At 27.8% G+C, this 27,557-nt stretch overlaps 1 protein-coding gene across 2 annotated transcripts; it reads left to right on the top strand.

The window, feature by feature from the left end:
* The first annotated feature begins 435 nt into the window (after nt 1-435).
* On the top strand, nt 436-27,557 carry Bub3 (mitotic checkpoint protein Bub3). 2 transcript variants are annotated; one of them, XM_087167922.1, is made up of 7 exons: nt 436-815; nt 4,141-4,310; nt 10,130-10,341; nt 12,457-12,526; nt 16,242-16,393; nt 22,460-22,643; nt 24,774-27,557. In XM_087167922.1, exons 2-7 carry the CDS (start codon nt 4,304-4,306, stop codon nt 25,151-25,153), a joined length of 1,005 nt encoding a protein of 334 aa, XP_087024048.1. In that variant the 5' UTR covers nt 436-815; nt 4,141-4,303; the 3' UTR covers nt 25,154-27,557. The 2 variants fall into 2 exon arrangements, with proteins under 2 accessions (XP_087024048.1, XP_087024050.1); XM_087167924.1 differs by lacking the exon at nt 436-815 and having other exon boundaries at nt 4,141-4,519; nt 24,774-25,239.

The raw sequence follows: 27,557 nt of genomic DNA, 5'->3' as shown, positions 1-27,557 counted from the left end.
TGTCATGAACTTAAACTTCAATCTTTTATTCAAATCTTAAAGGTTTTCCATCTACTGTATCAACCATTTACTTCACCCTAACAGGTCCCACAGTGTACTGACCGTTAAGACACGGTTCCCAGCAGATCACCGAAGTCAAGCATCACTGGCTGCGGTCAGTGTGCGGGTGAGTGAAAACTAGGATTAGTCTGCGTAGTGACCAATGGTGTACGGTATTCGTCCTCGCTAAATTGTTCTACAGAAAAATGCTCAACTTCACGTGCAGGTCGTCGGGCTACCGAAGCAGGGGTGTCATCCCCTCTGCAGAGGATCAAAATTGCGATGTCATGTCTTCGGATCATCCTCAGGGATGTTTCCCAGACCGTCGCCAATAGCCAATTGTGCAGCTCTAGTGCGACGCAAATGAACTACAACAGCAACAATCACCCAAACATATTTAATAAGCGAGCTATAAGCATTAAAGAGCAAAGAGCTTCAAAAATGCCCGTTATTAACTATCATCACATTACCTATAAAAAATTTTTAAATAGTTTTTCCTTTCCTTTATAGTTTTTCCTTCGAAGAACAATTAAGTTTGCCAATATGAAAAAAGAAAAAAAAACTTTTTAAATTTCGAAGTATTTTATCACGACGGATGGGAGATTTTAAAGATTTCAACAAGTTGAAACGTTTAAACCTGTGATAGCGAGCTTTCGGTTGCCGTTTTTAAACTCTTATGGAAGTATTGTTGCGATAGAAATTGTACAACGCAAAGAGTTTAAAAAGTTGCAACGGAATCTGAAAACGAGTTTTACGGTTGAAGGATATTATTTAAAGTGGCGAGCACTTGTGTCTGTGGGTACAACCGGCTGAGCAACTGCGCATGCGCAGGGCGAAATTTTTTGACGCCTCAGCCAGTTGTAAACAGCGAAAAGTTGCCAAATGTTGCAAACCTATCTCTTTACAACTGGCTGCGAGATTTTCGGCTTTGGATAGAAAGTTTATTAAATCATTGCCAGATGGCGCTGAATTTCAACGAACAAATGGTGATAAGAGGAATAAATTTTCATTTAATAATGATATTAAGTTTTAATGAATTTTTAGAAAATACATGAGTTTTTAAAATTGTCTTATAATATTCATGACAAGAAAAAATAAGTGTGTGAAGTAATTAACTTGTAATATACTATTATATAATAGTATCTTTGGCTATACCCATATCTTTAAAAGTATGCAAACTCATGATAATTTTTTATTTAAAAGAATTTTTCAAACATATGTATGTATATATATATGCATTCCAAATTCATGCGAATAGTTAGATAAATAACTATATATTAACAAAATCTATTATTTAAGTGATAGTACATATTTTTCTCATTAAGAAATTGTATACAATTCAAAAACAGTGTATTTGGTAATTCAGTTTCACTATCCTAACATTTCATTCTTTGTAAATATTAAAGATTGATACAAAACATGGATAAAATTAATTTGATCCTATTCAGAACACTCATTTAAAGCCTACTTCATACAAATAGGTAAAATTATTGTTATGTGTCATTATATGTAAATTAATTTTACATGATTAAATATTGTAATTAATATGATTAAATAATATAATTTCAATATGATTATGACAATTTTACTGCTTTAATTATTATTTCTCACATGATTAGGCGAAGCATAATTTGCCTTAAAATATGTATTTGTAACACAGAAGATTTAAAAAGATTCTTAGAATTGAAGAAACAAAAATAGACAAGTATATAATGACACATTACTGAAATTATACATTTAGTTGTTAATTATGTGGTTTTGATCTTTTAATTACAATTTAAAAACTATTGCCAATAAATGTTTCATGGAAATTCAGCCACTTAAACCCTTTGCATTCTGAGTACTTTAAAATGATTTTTTTTTTCCTTACAAGTTTATTTAAAATATACCACTTTCTAATAACTAACAATCATAAAATAATGTAATTAATATTAAAAAACATTTTTTAAGTGGTTACTTTTGATGTCACATCAGAATTAGAAAATTTCAAAATAATAGGTATATCCTTTCTTAAAATATAAGTTATCTTGCCATTAATCACTTAAGTCTATGCTGTTATTATGCCTTATACTTACTAAGTAATAAATATTTATCAAATAAGTAACCCCAAGAGAAGCATATTTTATCTTAAAAACCATTTAACACACTACAAAATATTAAAATCATAAAACAAACATCAATTAACAAAATTAACTAACTCAAACTGTATATAAGCCCATGTACTAGTAAAAACTGAACAGTAGGCTTTATTATTTGGGAATTACCTTGAACAAGCTGTAAATAAAAAATTAGGCATGCTACGCTTGTAAATAAAAATGCACCCTCTTGCAATAATGGTTACACAGTACGTATAAGCACGAACATATTGATTCATGATTAGTAGATTAAATAATAAAAGTATTCCATTCAAATTGTCATTATTTTTCTTTATTTACCAACTGTCATTATTTCGCCGCAAAAGGAGAGGCACTTTTGGTAATGTCCTAGTTTTAGTATTTTCAAAGCTAGTGAATCGGAGAAGCTGACCTTTCCCCTTTAGCATTCATAAATGTTTTGCTCATGATTGGACATGGTAATTAAAACACATTGGACACCAATGAATACCTCACTAACTGTCCTACTTTGGCTCTTAGATTTAGTAAGATAATGCAACACTTAATATGCACTATGCAAAATTGATAAACATCTAGGTATCCAAAATCCATAGGTTAAATGAACTTTTCATATTCGTTGCTAAAAGAACTTAAATATAATGCAGTACATGTTAATAAACATGGAATTCCACATACAACTTAATAATACAATATATATCCCTTTTTAAGAGGATGTAAACAAAAACTATATACATATAAGGTAATATACTCACCAATCACCATTATACTTACTAATACACCTATATTATCAGATTCCCAAAAAACTCCACATCGAGAAAATTGTTCGTGGAAATCAAAAGATGCGGCTTAGAAGGGGCAATAGAAAGAAAGACTTGATATCAAAATAATAAACAAGTTCCCTCACTAAAGCCCCACTGAGCCATTGTGCATCATAGATTATCGCTAAACTGCATCACTTCTCCACAGTTAAAGGTAATGCTTGCACAACCTCTGCTTTTCTTCTAAGAAATCTTACAATACTTATATACATTCTGGTATTTCATCAATTATTGATGGGATATATATATAATTATAAAATAATCTTAACTTTACTGGAATTTTGCACAAGTAGATTCAGTAGAAAATATGTCCCTAAATACATCATTTAGTAAAAACTACCCCAATAATAAAACAATGAAAGACTCAGATAACATTTGATAGATTTATTATGGTGCTCTTTTATATTAACTTAGTTAAATTTACTTCAATGTGATATGCAAGTCTACAGTTACCACATTACTATGTAAGCTCAATCATAGTAGTCAAATGTTTTTATCATAGAAATACAATAGGGATTATAACAAATCTAAAAATTTCAATAAATTCATCTTTATAAGTATCATAATTTAAGAATCTACATACGGTTAAATAATCTTTTAAAGAAAAGTAACTATAATGTCAATATACCATCATTTACAATTAATAACCTTTCAATTGTAAATGATGGTACATTGACACCTTTTAAAACCATATAATTACCATTTATTATATTTTCTACACACGTAAAAGAAATAGAACATAAAATAATACTCTTTTATTAACAGACATTTTATATTATATTACATTTCCTATTTTATCAAAGATAAAATAGGAAAACAAATATGCAACTAAGCCTAACTCAGTAACGTGGAAATCTTTTACTACTTTATCACAGATAATTAGAATTATAAAATGTCGTAAACGTTTCAAAATACATTGATACAATATTATAAACAGAAAAAAATTATTTAAACAATTAACTTACTTTATTTAATGAATCATAAATAAAGAGCTTAGAGCAATCCAAGCTACACTTAATTACACATGTAAGCAACAAACTATGTATACCTCCGCGCAATCTCTTCAACAGGGTTACTTTTCGAAATTATTTGGTGAAAATTAAATTCTAGCCAAGCATTTCAAGCGCATGCGCAGTTGCTCAGCCGGTTGTACCCACAGACATAAGTAGTGGCGAGCAACCGGCACGTACTGAAACTATTGTTTAAATCTTGTCAACTTCTGACTTTTAACGCGATTTATTGTTACTATTCTTTTATTTATATTTAAGCGAATAATTTGGATTTTGATTACGCATTCAAAAGATTCTTTGTAGCCTGCCCCTTAATTTAAAGATGGATAGTGAGTACATGTTTTTCGCAGAAATGTCACTTATAGTTTTAACTAAGATTAATGATTTTGTGTAAATTTTTAATTCTTTAAAATTCAATGGTTAGATTAACTTTTCTTCTTATATTTACTAGTGTTAAGTGCTAGTTTATTTGGTTGAATTTTGTAATATTTTTACCAATAACACTGGTTTTAACCTAACGATTTGCTTGGTTTCTTTGGTAAACAATTTTGTTTATATTAAGTAATTAACAAGAAAGATAATTTTAAGATTAGTATACAGTCAGATTTTGGGTATTTGTGATCATCCTATTTTCTTGTAAGGAGAGAATTTATGGTATTAAAATGAGGTATAAAAGGAATTTTACAGCAAAGGATTTTAAATTTTCCTATTTAATCTTTGTTTACTTATAACGTAATGTGCGAATCCAAAGTAAAGATTAGGCCAGCAAGGACTTACACTAAATCTGAGAAATAATGCACTAGTCATATCTTACATTGAAAGTTTGCCTAATTTTCATTAGAATGTAAAAGAGTTATATTTTACAAATAGGCTATTTTTGAGCAGTAGCAACAAGAAAAAAAATTATTACTAGAAATTTCTAATCTTTTTTTGTAATATATATATAGAGAGATCATGCAGTCACACTTATTATTAAAATTATTTTAAGTGTTTATTAAAGTGAAGAAATTGTGGCGTAACAACAAAAAATATTATATACCAAATCACTAGTATAATAAGACATGTTAACTTGATTCCTTGAGGTACCTTTTGATAAATGAAAGTTGATATAGTCGATTATAACTCTCTCCACACTGGTGACCTCCGGACATGATATGAACTTGTCAACATTGATGGATGGTCCGCATTCAATAGTTGAATTGCTTAAAAATATACTGCTCAAAGAAAGAAAAAAAAAAATCTAGTGAAGTAAAAAAAGTCTCCCGGTCAATAAACAATATTGAAATAAAAAATGATATAACTAAAAATGAATGAGGAAAAAATTGTGTCAAATGCTATAAACAAGAAATGAAGAAAAAAAAAATTAGCAAAAAGCTATTAAAAAAAAATAGAAGGAAAAAAATAATGAGATATATGCTATGAAGAAAAATATGATCAAATTTGGTATAAATAAATAAACAGCATGAATCATAAAGTGGTATTCCTTCATTAAATTCTATCACAGATAAAATTCTGGAAGAGCAGTAATGTGGCTTAGCTACCACTACAAATATTAAATAGCAAATCACTAGTATATAAGACATGTTAACTTGATTCTATCAAGAGGTACCTTTTGATAGATGATGTTTGACATTGTTGATAATTAAGTCCTCACAGTATTATATTTGTAGTTGTAAATATGCTTAAAATAATATTTATGTATTATGTCTGTAATAATATTATGTCAGCGGTCTGTCCAAGCCGAATTTACTACCGTTTAGCGTTACCTTCACAAATTCAATTTTAGGAAAAACGGTAGTTTCACAAAATACTTTTTCTTAAAATTTTATTTTTGCATCCCTTAAGAAGCCATAAATCCATGTTTTTACCACATTTTTGTGTTGATTTTTAAATATAATTTTTAATTTTTCACAAATTATGTCTAAATTTTCACAAAATAGGTACCTCTCAGAAAAACCTAGACAGACCCCTGTATGTATTTTAGTACATATTACTCTTAATGGCTTTTACAACTTAATAAATGCTTTTTTCCCGTCAGTCTTAAAGAAATTCAATCCCACATAAAAGATTAATTTTTTCACAATGAGAAACAAAAAAAATACGCATTAATTGCTTTATCTCATAAATAAAATTCTAATAAGATTTTTTCGATAATGTAAAACTGTTGCTAATAATTAATTGTCTGATCTCTACTAATGAAATTTTTTGTCTGATTCTCAATATTTGTTTTTATTACTTTTATGCAGGGAAACAGAATATGCTCCTGGGAATGAGGTTTTGGGAAAAATTTTTGATCTAAGAAAATTCCTACAAAGTTTTTTATAGTTAAAAAATAAGTTGCTTTGCAAAACATAACTAAGCAAAACATAAACATAAAAAACATATGTCAATTTCTTGTGTATTTACTAATTATACAATAAATCCTTTAAGTTTATGAGTGGAACCTTAAATTTAGTTTAATAAATTATTACTATTTCAATATATTTTGATTTCTATTATTTTTAACACTTATTGTGTAGAATCTAAATTGTGTAAAATCAAGATTGTGTCAAGAATAGTATAAAATCTAAGGATTTTTTTCTTTGTTTTTATTATGAACAAATTGTAACAATATATTAACTTGACTTTCAAAAGATATTTTGAAAAAAAAAAATATTGTACTAGACAAAAAAAAAAAAAATTGGGTAGAAATTTTCATTAAAAAAACAACAACTTTGTTCTTAGGAGATATTAGGTTTTGAGAATTTTCTGCCCTTCTGCTTATATACATGTAGATATTTCCATTAAATCTTAACTATCCTATATTCCCTGGTAAATAAACTAATATAATTTATATAAAATATAAACATTAGTTTAAGTGAGTTAATAATTTTTTCAATCAATCAATTCAAGGGTTTAATTAAGTTTCTTTCAATATTTAGTATAATTCATAGTAAACCTGTAAATAACCATGCACCGCGTGGTGAGTCAACAAAAAAAAAGTGGCGAAGTTAACTAAAAAATTAGTCACTTTTTTTTAAAAAAATCTTTTAATGATAAAAGTACATCAATTCAGGAGACACCTTTGGAATTCAGGAGACAGGTACACCTTTGGAGAACAGAATTATAATTAAAATGTCCAATGTCTCCCTTCAAAATTTTGATCCTTTAGAATTCATCAATAAGTGGTGGAAAGATTCATGTGGAAGGAGAGTTCTTAAACAATTCACATATTTCATTTAAAGTTATTTTCCCTCCCCAAATATATATAAAAATGTTCTTTAAAGTCAGTATGTTCAATTAAATTTTTTTCGTTTGTTTATACAATTTTTATTATTGAATTAACTTTTTGTAAGCCAGAGATTATTTCTGAAATGAATGTTTTATGTTTTTTAAAAGAATGTAGTATGATCCAAGCAAAAAAAAGTTATAAAAGGGGACAATGAGATGAAAAGACCTATCGATATCAGTCATCAACTCGTCAGGTTATTAGAGTCTACCTGCCTCTGGCTACTAACCAAAAATTTAAATTTTCAGACCCAGTTAGCTATTAAAATGAATTTTCTAATTACGTGTGTTTTTTTATTATGTTCACATATTTATGTTTGTACCAAAATTTCCTGAAGTTAGGAATTTATTTCATCATCTTGAATTTGCTAATTCCGTCAACATGATCTTGACAATGTGGCCCCACATTTTCAAAATCAGTCTCAAAAATATTAGAAATTCAAGATTACTTTAAGTTTTGCTATTTAAATCTTTATTTTTAAGCCTATTTTTGGTTTTATTTTCCTTTAAATTCACTTTGTTTACATTCTTGTTATTCTCATTTATTTTATGTCCAAATTTTTCTTTAACATTTTCATTTTGTTTTTCTTTGATATGTATTCAGAAGAAAGAGTTAAAATGGGAGTAAATGAAAATTGATTTTACATATAAATAAGATGATTAAGTGTTTTCTAATAAACAGATTGTTTCTCTATCTTTATTTTCAAAAATAAAATTTATAGATTGGATAAATTGAAATTTTGCTAATTTTTATTTATATTTAATATTTTCTACATTAATATTTCTATAGTTAATCGTTGAAATTGCAAAAAGCAGCAAAAACGCTTCTTTTTATGACCTTCAGTGACCTTGTGGCAACAACTTGCCACAAACTTTTCACCCATTTTACAAAGTTTAACATCCTTACTTTTCAGATATTTAAATTTCTTGGAGACACTTTGTTTGTGCTAAGAGTTGTGGGTCATTGTAATTTCCATGTATTGCAAAAATGCTGAAATTTTCCTGCAACGCTCTGAATTTTGTAGAGCCATAAAAAATCAACAACTCAACTTTGCGGCCAAAAAATTTCAGATGTTGCCTTCTGACAAGATGTGTACATTTAATAATTTTTTTGAGAAAATCTGAGATAGCATGAATCACCTCAAATTGATCATCACTTGTAATTTAATATCAGTGTTTTTACTACAGCGCGAGAACGCGAGAATCTCGCATATTTTTTTCTTTTCTCGCATTAAAAAATGATTACCGCGAGAAATTCGCGCATTCTATAAACCAATTTCAAAATTCGCGAATTTCTCGCATTTTGAAAAAAATTTCTCATTGCGCCATTTAGAATAAAATCCGTTTCACTTTTCTTCCTGGATCTTTCATTATTTTCAACATCTGCCCCATTATCTAGCTTCCCTGTTTACCAGTATTGTTAAAATCTTTAAGAACTACAGAACACCATCCCTCCGAACCTCTTTCAGAACGCATTTCTCTGCAACCACTTGTTTACTGTAGGTAAGGTTTCTTCATGTAAGACGTTCAAATTTTTTGCGCATTAATGCAAGATGGACAAATACCTTGTAAAGGCAATATCTTCTACTCCGAAACGGACAAATGAAAATGAAACAAATGTGGGTAGAAACGATCAAAACGAAATAAATACGCATTTGAGTTACCTAATGAGAATAGCTGATGAAAAAGTAGATATAGAACATTTTCCATATGATGATGCAGCAAAAATATTCAATACTTTAAAGATTAGAAGATATTAAAAATTTATTATAATTAAAGAAATGATTTTTTTCATGTCTCTTTGTGTTTTTGCTTTTTAATTTTTAGAAATCTCACTTAACTTTTTGAAATCTCACCCTGTTTTTGAGAAAGGGTGAGAAATTCTCACCCATTTTTTTTCTGCGATGAAAACACTGAATATGCATGTTTATATATAAATACTTCATATTTATAATAGCTAATAATTATTCTTGTGACACTAAAATTTAGAATTTTTGACAATTGTCAAAAAAGGTTTTTGACAGTACGGTTAAATCATCAATCGTCAAAAACTTGCCAACCCTGACGAGATGAGACAAAGAAGCAGTAGCAAAAAGTTGACAATAACTGGTAGTAAAATATAAGTGACTGAGAGTTCATACTCACAAATATATTTAATCAAAGTCTTTAATTTAAAAATCAGTTGCAGAAAAATTATCAATAAATTGGCATTCATGAATTTCCAATATTGTTAACCCCTTAATGATTGATTAATTTTCAAGAAAACGGTTATAAAAGTGCCTATTTTTTTTTTTATGTATTACGTATTTGTATTACGTATACAAAATGTATTACATATATGTATTTGTTTTACGTATTCGCTTTTGTATTTGTATTACGCATTTGATTAGTGCTGACATCTAGTTTAAAATTAATTAACTATCTACAATTACCTTAAAAATATCCTGGTTCTGCCATCTGGTGTATAAAATTAGAAATAAAATGTTTTCCGGGCAAACGAAATGAATTAGTTTAATTCTTATTGGTGCATTACTACTGAACACTCCAGCTAGCCAATATCACGGGAGCGAGGAATAGAGGGAGAAACATCACCCCATCATTTTCATGAGAGCAAAAAGGAAGGGTTTAAGGAGTCTCATATTGCGGCCAATGACTTAGCCATCTAAGGACATGCGGTGCTGTTGTGATTCAACATAAATAGTAACCTCAATCTAAATAAAGTGTAATTTGTAAAGCAAGCAACAAAGGTGGATTGGCACATTTAATGTTGTTGATCTATAGAACATTACAACTTTGAGTCTTTAAACTAATTTTAATTGAATTTTTGATTAACTGAATTAAAAATTATCTATGTCTGGTGATACTGATTTTCCTGTTATAGATAAAGAGGCTTCTTCTCCTGATAATCCCAATGAGTTTCAGCTGATAAATCCACCAACAGATCTTATATCTTCCGTCAGGTTTGGTCCCAATTCGAACCAGTTTTTACTTACATCATCTTGGGATGCTCATTTACGATTATATGACGTTACAAGTAATACGCTTAGAATGAAGACAAATAGTGGTAGACCTCTTCTGGATTGTTGCTTCCAGGTATTAAAATGTCTTAATTTCTAATAGCTAATAATTCAATTAATTTTTAATAGTTTTAAAATTGATGCATTTATTAATTTTTGTATTAACTGACATTTTATAAATAGTTGTTAAAAAAAATATTAGTTAACTGTTTATTTTTAACAGAATGGAATTACAATACATTTCAAATTAAGACTTATTGCTAATTTTTGAAAAAAATAATTAAGTTTATTGTGACCAACTTGTTTTAATAACGTAAATGCTGATTGTGTAAATTGAAAACTTGCATTGGTAAATGGAATTTTTATAAATCAAATATTCCATAGGATGTATTCTATTGATATTATATTAGAACTTGATTGTAAAAAAAAGGTACCAGCCTATATAGAAAGCTAGGCACACATATTCATTGAGCCTGGAAAGGAATCTGAGAGTTCTGAGTACATATTTGAAGGATAATGAGGACAATGAGCAGGACATGAGGTCTTCTAATAATATAATTGTCAAGGCTGGCAAGTTTCTTTCTCAGTGACAAAAACTGTCTGAGAAGAAGTAGTCTTTTTCTAACCTAAGTGGAAGGAATGCTTTTTAAAAGAGATCTCAAGTTGTTAAAATAATTTTTAAACTGTTTAGCAATCCAGTTTAATAAAATAATAAAAAATAATAGCATTAGTTTTTAAGTTATTTAATAAATTTTAAATATGAGATAACCCTGGTAATAAAATTTGAGGAGTGAATCTGCAGCACTGTCTTCAAAAATACAAACCTGTCTGCAACCTCAATATGGCAGAGATTATAATTGTTTTAATCTCTGCCATATAGATTTAATTGTAAAAATCTACCAAATCTGCCAAAGAGATTTAATTGTAAAAATTCAGCTTAATCTAACGTACATGTAGCAAAATTTGAAAATGTAAGGTCTATAAAAATTCTACATTATAACTTTATGTTGTTTAAATTGAAATAGAATTTTATACAAAAATATGTAAAAAATTGAATAAATTCTTATACAGTTACATCTGTAATAAAAAAAGGAAAACTAGAGTTTTTTTTTTTTAAATTCTGCTTTTTTTTTCTTTTTAAATTTTTATTCGGAACAAGTTGAGTGTATTATTTAGATAAATGTTTTAAAAAGGAATTTCAACAATTTTACCCCATTTGTTAGTTTGCTTTTTCAAAATAAAGCAAAACTTAGATGAAAAATAATCAACAGAACCAGTAATAATCTGCTATGTCTGCTGCATTGCTGGAGTATTTCTGCTGCTGGTGTGATGACTAAAAAAAACAACAATTAGGAGGAAAAAAATAAATGAATTTTCATTTAGAAATTAAATTATTGGTAGTCGTTTAATATTTTACATAAATGAATACGATGAAATATTTAGTAATTATATGAATTGTATCAAATATGAAACTTTATTAATGCTACTAAATTAATATATCACATACTAAACATATACACTACTACAAATCACATATTGAATTCAAAGTTAAAAATATTTTTAAAATTCGAACATAAATAAAAAGAAAATAGTTTTTTTTTTAAGTGTTAATGTGTACAACTTTTGACTTAAATTAAAGCCATTCTTATGATACTTATTGTTGCAAAACAATTGTGCTATATTTTATGTACAAAATGTTGGTGCCTAGAATAACTTGGCAGGGGTCTGTCCACGCCGAATTTACTACCGTTCAGCGGTACCTTCACAAATTCAACCTTTTCACAAAGTACTTTTTCTGAAAATTTTATTTTTGTATTCCTTAAAAAGCAATAAATCCATATTTTTGTGTTGATCTTTTAATATAATTTATAATTTTTCACAAATTATGTCTAAATTTTCACAAAATAGGTACCTCTCGGAAAAAGTAGACAGTCCCTTGCTTGGGTATTCTTTGGCATTTTTCAATACTGTTGTAAATTAGGATTATTTGTTTTTTTATTGATTATTGATCATTAACTGAGCAGCTCTTTAGATATTAATGAAAAGAATGAAGAAATAAATCTTGATATTTTTAATTCTTCTTAATTTTTTGTTATTTTTAGTGAATTTCACAGTACACTGTAACATTTTTGTTATTCTTTCATGCAGATTTTACTAGTAAGTTTTCTATTTGTTAATTTTCTTTTTTTAGGATTCTGTTCATGCTTGGAGTGGAGGATTAGACTGGCATGTTAGATCTTATGATTTGAATACAAATACTGGTAATAAAATCTTCTATGTGTTCAAACAAGGACAGAGAGTATATTTTGTGCTATGGATGAATAAATCAAATCAACATGAATGAAGCACAAATAAAAGTACAGAAATATACAGTGGTGCAAAAAAATAAACAGATCACACTGAATAACTTTTGATCTAATGATTGGATCTTCACATTCTATGACTCCATCCTTATGGTTCGAGGAGATGACCTCGAATTTGCTAATTAATTAGTGGAGACGATATGGTAAGTTACAAAAACGTAACTTACCACTTAAACACAAAAACGTAATTTCTCTGAATAAACGTACCTTTTTTTGCCAATGGATTCGGTTTTCTGAAATCTGAAATGTAATGAGTAGCCGCAATCTGAGAAATGTGGTCCCCATAGTTTGATCAGAAGAGTCATCCAAAGCTTGGACCCCTTAATGTTAATTTTACTTTTTGCATATTTTGCCTTACCTCTGAACTTTTTAAGCAAATTGAAAATTTTTTGCTTACAATTATAAAAAATCGTTTATCCAAAGCATTAGCTATGTAAAAAATAAATTTTATTTAGTATTTAATAAAATTAAGAGAAAAAGCTATTTAAAAAAAGACGTAACAAGATGCAACTATGAGCAAAACAATAAAAAATAATTATTATGGTACAAATATTGTTATGACAGAATAAAGCTATGCAAAAAAGAAAACAAATTTTATTAAATATTTATTATTTTACTAAGTAATAGTCGAAAAAAAAATTTGAATTGTAACGTGAGCAATTTTTTACATCATTTTAAAGTATGTAAAGTTACATGGCAAAATATTGAATTTGAGCGTAATCGGTCGAATGGCTTCTGAGAAATCTAATTTTAAAAAAGTTGTATAATTAAAATTAGATTTTTCAAAAACTATTCAACTAAAAATATGGTCCCACTAGTTTGGTCAAGAGAGCAGCGCAAAGTTTCAACCCCTTAATATTAATTTTCCTTTTTGCGTGTCTCTAGACCTTTTGAAGCAAATTGAAAACTTTTTGCACACAATCATATATAGTTGGTTTATCCAAGGATAATTTCATTAAAAAAAATGTTTAGTAAATATTTATTATTTTATTTAATAGAAGTCCCAAAAAATTTTGAATTGTAAGGTGTACAATTTTTTAAATTACTTTAAAGTTTGTAGTTTTACATAAGAAAATTTAAGTGTAATTAGTTGAAGAATATTTCCTGAGAAATTGAATTTTAAATATTCGATTTCTCAGGAACTATTCAACCAAATTCGCTCAGATTTTGTATTTTGCCATAAAAAATTACATTCTTCAAAGTTATGTATAAAACTGTATACATTAATAATTCAACATTTTTCGACTAGTATGAAATAAAATAATAAAAAATAATAAATATTTACTAAAAGTTATTTTTTGCATGGCATTTATCACCGGATAAACAAATTTTATTATCGTGTACAGAAATTTTTAAATTTGTTTTAGTTCTCAAGATATAGTGAAATATGCAAAAGGTAAAATTAACATTAAGGGGTCCAAACTTTGGACCGCTCTCCTAACTGAACTATTTGGACCACATTTCCCAGGTTGTGGCTACCCCTTTATTTTGTATGTCAGAAATACGAATCTGCCGTTAAAAAGATATGTTTATATAGAGAAAGTACATTTTTGTGTGAACTTAAAATATTGTCTGTACTAATTAATTATCATATTTGAGATCACCCATTACGATTGAGTCCTAGTATATGAAGATTGGATCATTAGATCAAAAGTTATTTTGGGTAGTCCGTTTATTTTTTTGCAGACTGTACATACCTACTATAGTCCATTTCTGTACTTCTATTTGTGTTGTAATCACATTTTGCTTTTTTCAGCTTTCTTATAGTTTAATTATTGTAGTTTGTTGCTCAAACAATTATGAGATCAGAAATTATCTGCAGTTTTTAAGTCTAATATTAAATACTTGACATTTACTTAAAGCAAAGCATTACAGCCATCAAATATTTAAATGTGATTTTGGCGCAGCGTTGCGTTAAAATGTGTTCAAAGACCAGCCTAATGTTATAATAGCACTGTAAAAATTTATTTAAGGAATTAATATTATAGAAAAAGCAAGAAGAGACTGATCCTTCTTAAATAAGCTGCTTCAGTGTTTAATACAGTCGTAAAGTATCATGAGTGTTAAGTGAAATCTAGTTGATTGCTAGAAAATAAAAGTTCGACTTAGCGTATTTTGTTTAAAATATTTTTTAGTGTTAACTGCAATTAAATATGCCCTGCAACAACATTTACTTCTAGTTGTTTTTTTTCATGTTTTCTCCATTAAGTTTATTTTATCAGGGTGCGTAGCGTTTTTGAAAAGTGCATAAAGGTGCTTATTTTTGATTTTCGTTTTTTAAAAACCCTTAAAGATGCTTTTTTCATTGGGTGTTTTTAAAAAGTGCTTAATTTTCCCTTTACTATATTGATTTTCGATTCGAATTATGCAAAAAGTCACAGCTCACATTGTTCTGTTCAACGTTTTCATAATTAATTCAACCCCAATATATTTCGTCGTATTGTCAGTCCGTAGCGTATGAAAACGCCATTCGTTTTACATGATTCAAAATTTCATGATTTTAGACAATTGTCAAAAACAATGCCAAAAGTTTTTTTCCCTTCTTTTTGACATGACAGTGAAAACAAGATAAAACGGTCAATTATCAAAACTTTCCAACCCTGCCTAGTTATGGTATTTTTTTAAAGTGCTTAAAAATATTTTTTGAGTGCTTGAAAGGAGCTTAAAGGTCTGGTTTCTTAGGACAAGCGCCTTATCTGGGCGTCAGCGGAAAGTTGACGTAGAGCTGACGCCAAAAAAATACTTTTTTGTTAGCTCAGCGTGAGCAGTCGGTCCAACGCAGACATTATCTCTCATTGCGCATGCGTTAATAACGTAAACAAATATTTATTTTGAATTTGTATTGATTTTGTTATTGTCGACCAGTGTTTTAGAGAACAAATAATGACTTTGTCCAAGAAAAAACACATTATAGCTTATCTAAATGAAGAGTGCTATGTTTAATGAAGAAGTTATGTTTAATGTCAAAATCAAAATCTTGGCTGATTTCAATGTGCTGTTGGATGTTGTCCGCCATTGCTTCTGTGGTTAACGTCACGCTGTAATCCAACTGCAGTTGAGTTGGACGGCAATTGTAGTTCAAGATGAGCGTTCAATGACGTATACTATCAAACTCATAAATGGACCAATCAGAGGTTAGCGCTGATTTCCAGCTGAAGGCGTCCTGTCCTAAGAAACCAGGCCTTAAAACATGCTTATTTTTTGTTCAATTATTTGGCTACGTACCCTATATATATATATATATATATATATATATATATATATATATATATATATATATTGGACATAACAGTGTATATTGTAAGAAGGAAAAAAACGAACGTTAACCTCCTAGTGGTTGTTCTACCTTTTTCCAAACTTTCAAATGCAGGAATGAAAACCGGATTGGTGAAATAAAGTTATCTGTTAAAAAATTTGCCAGTCAAGTTGTAATTCCTTTGCAAAATTTTCACACGCAGTGAGGATGGTCTTTTGCTGATGCTATAAACAAATACGTAAATTACATTTTTAAAAGAATTCATAATTAACATTAAGTGTTAATATTCACATATTTTGTCTCTTGTCTGTTTTGTTTTAAATGTTCTGTGTCTTTCTAATGTGAATATTTTTATAGACGTTTTTAGAGGAACTCATGAAGCTCCTGTTAAATGCATTGAACATTGCCCTGATGTGAATGTTGTTATCAGTGGTAGTTGGGATAGAACTGTAAGATTATGGGATACTAGATTTCCTGATTGTGCTGGAACATATCCTTTGCCCGACAAAGTAATTCTATTTTTAGTTGTTATTTTATTCAAATATATGTATATGTATATTTCAAAATAATCTTCAATCTCATATTTGAAATGATGTGGATAATAAAACTACAGACCATATATTTTTAACAAGTTTTTTAGTGATTAAATTATTAAATTTAATTGTTATATTGAATAATATTTTAATGTTTAGGGCCATTCAACTATAACAAAAGCTGTTTTTTGGCAACATTAAATCGCGGTGCATAACGTTTTTAAAAAGTGCTTAAAGGTGCTTATTTTCGATTTTCATTTTTAAAAGCCCTTAAAAGTTTTTTTTCATTGGGTGTTTTTTAAAAGTGCTTAATTTTCCCTTTTTCAAAATAAAATTTTTCCTTTACCATATTCCTTTTCGCTTTGCATTATGCAAAAAGACACAGTTCACATTGTTCTATTCAACGTTTTCACAACCCGAATCTATTTCGACATATTGTCAGTCCGTAGCGTATGAAAACGTCATTCGTTTTGCATGATTCAAAATTTCATGATTTTTGACAATTGCAGGGATGAGATTTTTCCGCTTTTTAGCGGATTTCCGCTTTTTTCACTTTTATCTCTTGAATTTCAGCTCTTTTATCAAAAATTCAGATTTTCTAAAAATTTCACTTTTTTTTTTATAAGTATTCCGCTTTTTCAGAAAATTTACCGATTTTTAAAGAGAAACAGAAAATTACAGAAACTACATAGCTACCAATCCTTTCTCATTTTTACTTATTTTAGCTATTTTCTCCCCTTTTTCACGCAGCAGATAAAATTTTCCGAATATTTTACCCGCCCTCCAGATAGATCCAATTTTCGTAGTTCAAACGATGCTGCTTCTGACAAGCCTTTTAGAGGTCCCGAGCCTGGAATCTGCTAATGTCTCGATTCTTATTCACACGATTTTAATATCAAATATAGCTTTTCATATTTGTATTTACGTGTTTTAAAAATTCGATATCCCAGTTTGTACTTACTCATTTTCAAAATCGCATATCTAGTTTCATATTCATGTGATTTCAAAATCCATAATTGTTATTCATATTCACGCAATTTTAAGACCAACTATTGTGATTCTTGTAAGAAGTAAATTTTTTATTTAATTAGTTACTATAAAGGTGACTGTTTTTCTCACGACAATTATTAGTATATGTAAGTTTTACAACATCAGAAAAACTGGAAGGGAATATATTCAAAACTTACATTCTGTGCTTGCAAAGAAGAAAAAATAGGATTTGACACAAGATGTTTGAAGATGAACTAACGACTAAATATAGCAAACATAAAAGATATAGCAAACAAAAGCACTTAAAAAAGGATTTAATTTAAATTTTTTTTTTTTTTTGGAAAAAGAGTTAATTAACTCATCATCAAAATTTTATTTATAATTGCTGTCATTTATGTTATAAAATGCAAAATTCTTATCAAATAAGAAACAATTATCTAAACAGTTGCTGATTGTCATGTAATTTTTCAAACTAAAATAGCAATTTTTGTATGTTAAAGAGTTACTATATATTTCTATTTCACTGTTATTGATATGTTTCAGAAGGCTCTAGTTAGATTAGACTATAATATGAACATAATATTTCGGTGCATTGTTAAAGTTTTTTTTTTCCTATATAATTTAAAGAGTAATATTACCGATATATTTGCTATAAATCACATAACAGTATTTATTAAAAGAAATGAAATATTAATGTATATTCTCAGTAGTTTTAATTTGCTAAACCAGGTAGTTTTTCAAGTAATAATGTTCTCTTATGTGAACTGAGGAAAAATATAATAATTCCCGGCTTTATTTTTTCAATTGGTAATTTTTATTTTCACTAAATGTTAAGTATCAATGTAATCATTTATATAATAGTAGATTAGTACACAATTGTATGTCAACACATTATTTATTACCTTAAACTGTCTGGAATTTATTATTATAGAGTTGCGCTTGCGTAAAATTTACTATCGTGGAAATTCAGCTTTTTTGCCTTTTTGCTAATCTCATCCCTGCAATTGTCAAAAACAATGCCAAAAGGTTTTTTTCTTTTCTTTTTTGACATGACTGTTAAAACAAGATAAAACCGTCAATTGTCAAAAACTTCCCAACCCTGCCTAATTGTGCTATTTTTTTGAAGTGCGTAAAATATTTTTTGAGTGCTTGAAAAGTGCTTAAAAGGTGCTTATTTTTTGTTGAATAATTTGGCTATGCACCCTGAAAATTTTTGGATGTCAGCAGAAATAAGCAAATCACAAAATCATACTCATGTAAAGTCACTGCATCCCTGTTCATATTTTGTTCTCAATTTTACTGTATTAGTATTCTCCCTTTTTGGAATTTATAGATTAAATTCAAATAAGATTTATTTTCCTTTAGTGGTTAAAACTAGCTGTTCCCAATTTTTTTCAGCTATGGAACCTTAAATGATTGAATTTTTTTTTTGTTGGAACCTTTGAGACTTAATAAATTTCATTGGACACATAATTCAACAAATTTTTTTTAATCATTTAATTATTGAAATTAAAATATTCAATAATTATAATTTGATTAAATATATGGAAAACATTTAGTGAATGTTTTCAAAAGAATAAAATTTAAAAAAGAATGAAATTCAAAAGAAAGAAGAATAAAATTTTTTCATCCTATTCTCTTATCGTCTTAAATTTAGGCTTTTTGTCAGACTTGAATTCACAAGTCATGAGAGCCATCTTGTCTAGTTCTTAATTTGATGAAAACAAAATAAATGAGTTGAAATATGGTTTCCGTTTGAAATAAAATCGAAAAAAAGGTGAAAAGGAACATTGAAGATGGCTATAAAAGAAACTTGAATTTGGTTATTTTTGTTCAATTCGAATACTTATGCAATTATTCATAAATGCATATCCTTTTCATTATTCTTCAATCTTTATTTTTAGAAAAAACATTGATTTTAATTTGGAATTTTTTTTCCCTTACAAGTATTCCAATTAATAATTTCCTTAAAATAATGGAAATATTTTAGAAATAGATCATTAATTAGATATAAATTTAATTATAAGTTTTAAAAATTATAACTTATTAAAAATATCCTATCTCTTAGACTCCCTTAGACACTTCAAATATAACAAAGTTTTACACCATTTAGAAACTGCTGGTCTAAACTCTTGATCTCTGAAACTTCTTGAAGAAAATGTTTTCTAACCTTTCTCCTTCAAGCTTTTATTTTCATTTCGAAGTTGAAACTTTTCTAAGTGTTATTTTTCTTCTTCAAAATTTTCATATTTTTTGCATTTAAAAATAACTTTTGAAAATATTTTACTGTCGTATGTAAGCATTGTTCATATTACCTTTTTGTCAGCAAAAATAAGCCAATCACAATTTCTTCTTCCCATAGGTTTCTTCTGTAATCAGAGTTAGCAAAGTTTAGGACAGAATGGATTAATCCACGGTTTAAACCAGGGTTTAATCCGTCTTGTCCAAAACCCCTTTGTCTTAAACTGTCTAAAGCCCTTTTGCTCAAATTATGTCATAATTAAAAAAAAAAGGATTGTGAAAAATAAAATATTAATTTTTGAACCAGAAACAAAGTGAAGACAAGTTTTTGTTTTAGTAAAAAATGTATTATTTTTAATATTGCGAATTTATCCTTGTGCGAAAACTTAATTTATCAGTATTAAAAGCATATACAGTACAGAACCCGTTATCCGGAAATCAGAAAACCGGAAAACCAAAAAACCGGAACGAAATTCGATACATTTTCCCGCCATTTAAAAAAAAAAAAAATTTTTTTTTCCTCTTAAGATTTTAGGATTTTTCTTTCTTTTTTGAAAAATGTTTACCTTACCATCATTTTGGAAATAATTATTAGTGTATTACTTCATCATTTTTCTTCTTTTTAAGATTATTTCCTATTTTTTCTTTAGTTGGGTTTAACAATAAAAAAACGGCTTTTTGTAGCGATTCAGAAAACCGGAAAAATCAGTTATCCGGAATAGCGATGGTCCCGATCGTTCCGGATAATCGGTTCCCTACTGTACATTCATATTTAAGGGATAAGGTATTCACTTTTGTTCAATGAATTGTGGAGAGTCGAAAGTTATAAATCTTTTCCTGTTATATTATTTTCTTTTAATAAGTTTAAGCAAATTGTATAAAAAGTATCAAATATTTATTAATATAAGTAATTATTATGTGTTACACATATGGAATTTTTACCTTTTACCAATGTTCAAGTTTTTGGACACTTCAAAGCAGTTTAGGACAGTTTTCGTCAGTTTAGGACAATTTAAGACAGTTAAAGACAGTAAAATTATAAAATTAAATTAATAAACATGCTTTAAGAATTTGATCTAGTGACTTTTTTGAAGTTTTATTTATCTGTTTCATTTTTTTTTGTTCTTTAATCTAGTTTTTATTAAACTTTTTTTTAAGAATATTTTTTTCATAACTACATATTTACAAAGGTGCTATTTATTTCTCTTTGTTAATTATTATTAGTTAACATTACCAATATGACATTCTTTTTTTATTTACAATTATTCAACTGTTAGTTTTTGTTTCTAATATTAAAAGTAAATTTTATAAAAGAAAGATAATATTAAAATAAGTCAACTGGTTGTGTAGTTGTAATACTAATAGCAACTTTGACATTATTTTTAACATTAATTTTTTGTACACGAATACATTTGTGCATGGACAAAATATAATTTGACTAGATACAATTTCTGAAATTTTGATGTATAATGTATTATACTGTTGTTTACTTTCTTGCTGTTAAAGATCTTGTTTTATTTTATTTAGGAACTTTATTACCCTTTTACTTTTTCAAGTGGTAACATTTCTTTTATGGTACATCTATTGTTCCAGCCATTAGCAAAACATTCATGGAATTAATTTCTAAAATCACTTATGTTTTTACCATGATTGTAATCTAGTTGATCTATATCATCGAATTTTGCATCATATTTGTTTAATAATTTTGAAGATTGATCGCGAAATTTTAAAGCTCATAGTTGAAGGTTATATTCTTATAGAGATATATTTAATCACATGATCATGAGTGCCACTCTTCAGTCCTGGGGACTGAAATTTTTCTTGAGTGAAGATCAGTAGATTAATTTTCTTAAATTAATATCTTTTTTCTATTAACTTTTATTATTAAAATTTCTGTTTTTTCTCAAAAATGTAACAAGTATTTTCTGTTAAATAAATATTACATTTTAATGCAAGCATTGTTAATTTTCATAATTGCAAAATAATCAAGTAACGAGGTAGCTCAGCAATGAAAGAATGAGATTGATTGAACTTCAACTCCTGCTAGCTTAAACAAAATTTGTACTATTGTATTTAAATTTTTTTCTTCCCCCTAACGTTTTGAAATGCTGACCAAAGTTAAATTGAGATCATTTTTTTTTAAAAAGAAATTTATAGAGATAGGACAAAAAATAAATAATGGTGAAGTAAAAAATAAGTAAATATGTATAGCTTCATGAAAAAATTATTGGTTTGTTATTCAGTGATTGATGTAAAAAGATGTACAAGGTTAGCTGTTATTTTTATCTTGTTTGCTGTAAAAAATATATTAATAGAATGAGAAGAAATGGATAAATGCGAAATTTCACCTTGCATTTTTATGGGAGTGAGAAGGAAGGGGTTAACAATGACAAAAAAAATTATATACTGCATTAGGAATATTTATTGTATCAGAGAAATTTGTGTGTCTACACCAAGACAGTTCATAAAATAATGAGCGTTTATTCTTGACCAAAGACTTTCATTTTAATTGTAAAATATATAAAGTAACTTATTATGGAACAATTATTATTTTATTCATTGACATATAATAGAGTTGTATAATATGAATATGTAATTAATGATTCATGCTCAACATAATTGAAGGCATATTTAATTTATCACTTTTTGTAAGTTTAAAGGCAGAAAAGTTTCCAATTTTTTTTATCATAAATTGCTGATTAATTGTGCCAATGTAGTGTAGTAGGGCAGATAAAAAGTATCTGTAATTATATTTTATGATTATATAATTTATGTTGTGAGCTTCTCTATATTATACACTATTTATTTTAGGTATACACCATGGCAGTTTGTGGAGACAAACTCATCGTTGGAACAGCAGGGAGAAGGGTATTAATATATGAATTGAGGAACATGTCTTACGTACAGCAGCGGAGAGAATCCAGTTTAAAATACCAAACAAGATGTATTAGGTGCTTTCCTAACCAGCAAGGCTTTGTATTAAGTTCTATAGAAGGTATGCAAATTCATAATTTTACTGCTAATTAGCCTCTTTACTTGTTTTATATTCACATATATCATCTTCCTTCAGAGATCTCATTCTGTGTGATTTCTGTTTTGTTCAAAAATAATTATTAGAAATTTTTGATTTGAAGTAGTTATATTTTCGCTTACTACATGTTATAGCTTAACAGTTATTCAAATACCTTTTAGCCTTACAAAAGATGTTTGTCTATGTAACATTTTAACAGACTTTATGCTGAGAATATTGTAGATATTCAGTCAAGATAAACATACGAAGTTTTTCAACATGTTTAAAAAGACATACGTAATATTATTCTCCAAAACATAGATAATTTATATTTTTTGAATATCTAAAAAAAAAAAAAAAAAAAAAAAGAGTTATATTCTTTCCCTCATTCTTTTCAATTGTGTATTTGTAGTTTCAATTGTTTCTTATCCAATCAATCCAGTTGCAGCACCTGTCCTAAAAAAGAAAAGCATTTTTGTTATTATATAAAGTGCTTTAGGCAGTGCAATATTAACTAACATTTTCAAAATATTCAGGAGGGGCTTTCTGGTCTAGTACACTTCAAATTCAATTTATGCATTAAGACTTTTTTTTGTGGCTATGTATTTCAATGTATGCATAAAGATTTTTCTGTGTTTGTGTATTTCAATCTAATCACTAAAATTTCTCAGTGTATTATCTAATGAAAATTCCAAAATTTGTTAAGTTCTTTTCTGGGGATAATGTTAAAGAAAAATAACTAAAAATCTCACTGCTTGAAATAGTGTGGCTTATCACTATGTTGCCCCTAGCATTTCATATATAAAAATATATACTTTTCTTTTAAACAGTTTTCTTTTAAAATTTTCAGATGACATAAATGTTTTATTAATTATTTATTATAAATTATTTTATTAATGGTTATTTACTAATGTTTTATTTTTTTAAAAATTAACTAAAATGTTTTATCTTTATTGCGAAAACTTATCCTTGTGTTTATTAATAATGTAAGCTTCATTTATCAAAGGGTGCCAACTATTATGCTAGTGCTTTTTGAGAAATATTTTATGAAGTGGTAGATATTTAAATACTGAAGTTTTCGGAATTTTTGCTGTTAAAATGGCGTTTTATATAAACTTTCAAATCATTTGCATGTTGTGGTGGAGAAAACAACTTAAAAACAAATTTAAAAAGCAAAGATTAGCAAGCATTAAATTAGAAAGCATTAAAAAATTAACTTAGCTACAACTAGAGGAAATTTCTCCCAAATGAGCAAAAAGTTGGCAGTCATGTTTATGATATGATAATTTTTCTTGACATCAATTTGCCTTCTGTTAATTATTTTTGGCCATTTAATTTTCTTTTGAAATAATGGTCTTCAGAAGCAATTACTATTATTTAGAAAGGCATTCATTCCTCTAAGTGAATTGCTATATGTTCTTGTATTTTTTCTACAGTAAATGCTTTAAATAATTTTTTATATATTGAAAAAAAATGAAATTTTCATATTTTAATGAAATTTTTAGATCTATTGGACAGTGTGTGGAACAATTTTAATGAAATATACTCATATTTACTTCATTGGAAGGAAAATGTCTAAATTTTTTTGTATCTAATTTATTAAATTTTTTTTTTAATGTTTTAAGAAGGCCAGGATAGCCTGATTGGTAGGGTATTGCACTCACTTCCATGAAGTCGTAAGTTTGATCCCCGCCAACGGAGGACTGTCCTTGTAGTAAATGGTGACTGGTGCACGTTAAATCTGTCAATTCACAAAGTCCTTGTTCCTAGTACAAATCATACCTCTGGGGTGCTGAATTGGAGATTGATTGTTCTCTGGTTCAGGTCAAAATTACGCTCTGGAGATGAATGAATGGATGTACGAATGAGTTCTCTCTGTGAAGTGTGTCTGAGTGAAGTCATATTCTTGGCCATAGATGTCGCCACTGAAAAGCAAGAAACGCACCTTCTGCCCTAAATTCGCTTGATTTCACCAAGCAGGCTTGCTGGTATTACCGAGGCGCATTAGAAACAACAACAAATGTTTGAATTGAAAATACTTCTGTTTATTCTAAATTTGGTAATTTCTTTTGCATTGTAAAGTTTTTGTATAATTTTATGTTACATTTGTTTTAGGTCGTGTTGCTGTTGAATATTTTGATCCAAGTCCAGAAGTTCAAAAGAAAAAGTATGCTTTTAAGTGCCATCGGTTTAAAGAAAGCAGTGGAGTAGAATTAATATATCCTGTGAACACAATAGCTTTTCATGAAAACTATAATACATTTGCTACTGGTGGATCTGATGGATTTGTGAATATTTGGGATGGATTTAACAAAAAGCGACTTTGCCAATTTCATCGCTATCCAACCCATATTTCTTCTCTATCATTCAGTCCTGATGGTACGACAATAGCTATCGCATCATCTTTCATTTTTGAAAATGACAATATTAAAGATCCACCTCCAGATGCTATTTATATTAGAACTGTAACAGACCAAGAAACAAAACCCAAATAATTTGTTTCTATTACATTTTCATGAATTTCATTGTAAACAAAAACCATTGTAATTCTTTTAAATAGTAAAGTTTACTTTTAAGATTATTTTGTATTAAGTTCTCTTGTCAATAGTTATCTTGATGCTAGTTTTTAACCTTTGGTTACTAAAAAGCTTAACCAGTGTTATTCTGTAACTAAACTCATAGACTACAAATTGAAAACTAATTATTTCCTTCCTTTATGTTGAATAAACTGGAGTGAAAGGGAACTGCTCTTAAATTTTTATTATAATATAGATTAATGACAAAATTAAATATTTACAATCTTGAAAGAAGTGTTATGCAATCTGGTACAATTTGGGAGTATATTTAACAAATGTTTAGTTTAGGATTAAACTGAAAAGATTTCCCTTTAAAATTTACTATTTATATTAAAAATGTTTCAGATCAAGAAACAGAATCTAAATAATTTGATGTAATTCTTTTTTTCTTCTTTTCACCGTGGCATTTGCTTTAAAGAACTTTTTATCAGGTTATCTGTTAACAATCATTAATTCATTTGTTAAATAAGGAGTGCTTCTGCTCGAATTTATGCACAAATCATTGAGTTAATTCCAAAAAAAAAAAAAAAAAAGATGTTTAAAATTTATGAATAGTTAATAAGAATTAATAGAATAAATTATCTGGGTTATATTTCTAGAATTTATAAATTGTTTTTAATAGTCTAAGAACAGTTGTTTTTTGTTGTTTAGTTGAACATGACATATTTATGAATGATAGGAAATTATCTTGGATTATTATTATTCAATAAAATTAAAAAAAAAAAACTCAAGAACTAAATTTTACAAATGGTTTGCAGTGATCAAAGTATGCAATAGTTTGTTCAGAAGAAAAAAATGAAAATTAAAAATAAACAAATTCAGGCAAAAATCATGAAAATAAAATTAAAATATTTTTTTTATAAATCAGTCTAAAATTGTATAAATCCAAATGTTTAGTTTCTTCTATGAATTTTATGTTATCAAGTGTTTATGTTGAAAAAAAAACTGCTTCATACTTTTTTTTAATTTATTTAAAAAAAAAAATTGATTTTCAATCATGATGTTTAGATTTTTTGGCTTTCATTTTTCGACAATTCAAAATATATGATTCTATGAGTCAGCATTTTATAGAATGCCTTCTGTACAAAGAAATTGGATATCTGAAATTGGACTTGTGCTACTCTGTAGGAATCTATCATTGAACAAACTGCCAAAATTCTTAGAAACTAAATAAATAAATTGATTAAATAGATAGATAAATAAATAAAATACTTGAATTATATAAAATATTTATGCAAAATAGTTATCTAGGCTTGTGCAACTGGGAATGTCATATATTTTGTGTGTGATCCATGTTAACTCACTTGTTGCCCACGTTAACTTACTGGGAATTGATACAACACTCTACAAAAAGAACCCCTTTTATCATATGGGGAAACTAGTTTGGGATATTAAAAAGGCATGTCAAAATGTGTCCCATGAGAATTAAATGATTATAATTTCTGATAATTGCTCTGTAATGCATGCTATGTAAATTACTTTCAACTGGCAGAGAAAATCTAGGTTCTACTCCCAAAATATTATTCTTTAAAATTTTTTTTGTATAAAAACATGTTGAATGTTAAAGAGTTCATTAAACCCTTCAAGAGGATTAATAATTTTCCCAAAGTAATATAAAGTTTTCTGGTTAGAAAAGCATTTAGGTTAAAATGCATGAAAGTACTTTTAAATTAAAGTGCTGAAAGAAATTCTGTAGGCATATATGTTATGGTGAAAACCTGAAGTTGGGTAAATTCTAGGTTTTATCACATTGATTTTTCTGAAAGTCTGAAGTATGTTTTAATATGATTCCATTTCTGCATTTTATCAAGTCTTTGTGGTAAAACCTAGGGGTTACCAAGCCACTTTGGTGAAACCAAAATTTTACAGGTTGTTTTACAGGCTTTAATTTTTACAGGCTTTAACAGTTGTAACTCTGAAAACCCAAAGTCTGGTTAATCCTCGGTTTTACCAATAAAACTTAGCTTTTACCAAAGTGACTTCTTAAAAGTTCGAAGTGCGCTTTAATATGATTCCATTTCGGCCTTTTACCAATTTTTTTCAGGCTTTTACAGTAGCATATATGTATGTCCTAAGTAAAATATTTAGTATTTCTTCATCAAATACCGTGTTTTTCTCTTCATATAATGTATGTTCTGTTTAACATGTTTTCATTGTTTATTAATAAATCTAAATTTTTTTGTGGTGAAAACATTTTATTTTTTAATCAGAATAAATCTGTTTTGTGAATATCATCTTTTTACACCTTTAAGATATTTTAAAATTTTCTACTATGTATGTAATATATTTCACTTAAACTTCTCAATAAAGCAATTTATTTTAA

Source organism: Parasteatoda tepidariorum, chromosome 1 (genome assembly GCF_982258835.1).
Source record: "Parasteatoda tepidariorum strain Cologne lab strain chromosome 1, Ptep-v5.0, whole genome shotgun sequence".
Taxonomy (NCBI): Eukaryota; Metazoa; Arthropoda; class Arachnida; order Araneae; family Theridiidae; genus Parasteatoda; species Parasteatoda tepidariorum.
Note: the sequence above shows the minus strand (reverse complement) of the source record. Positions and strands in the feature narration are given on the sequence as shown.

What these genes read in the sequence shown, in the direction of transcription:
- Bub3 (XM_087167922.1), top strand. An exon ending in CATATCCTTTGCCCGACAAA is followed by an intron (nt 16,394 to 22,459) that starts GTAATTCTATTT and finishes TATTTATTTTAG; the next exon opens with GTATACACCATGGCAGTTTG. An exon ending in TGTATTAAGTTCTATAGAAG is followed by an intron (nt 22,644 to 24,773) that starts GTATGCAAATTC and finishes CATTTGTTTTAG; the next exon opens with GTCGTGTTGCTGTTGAATAT.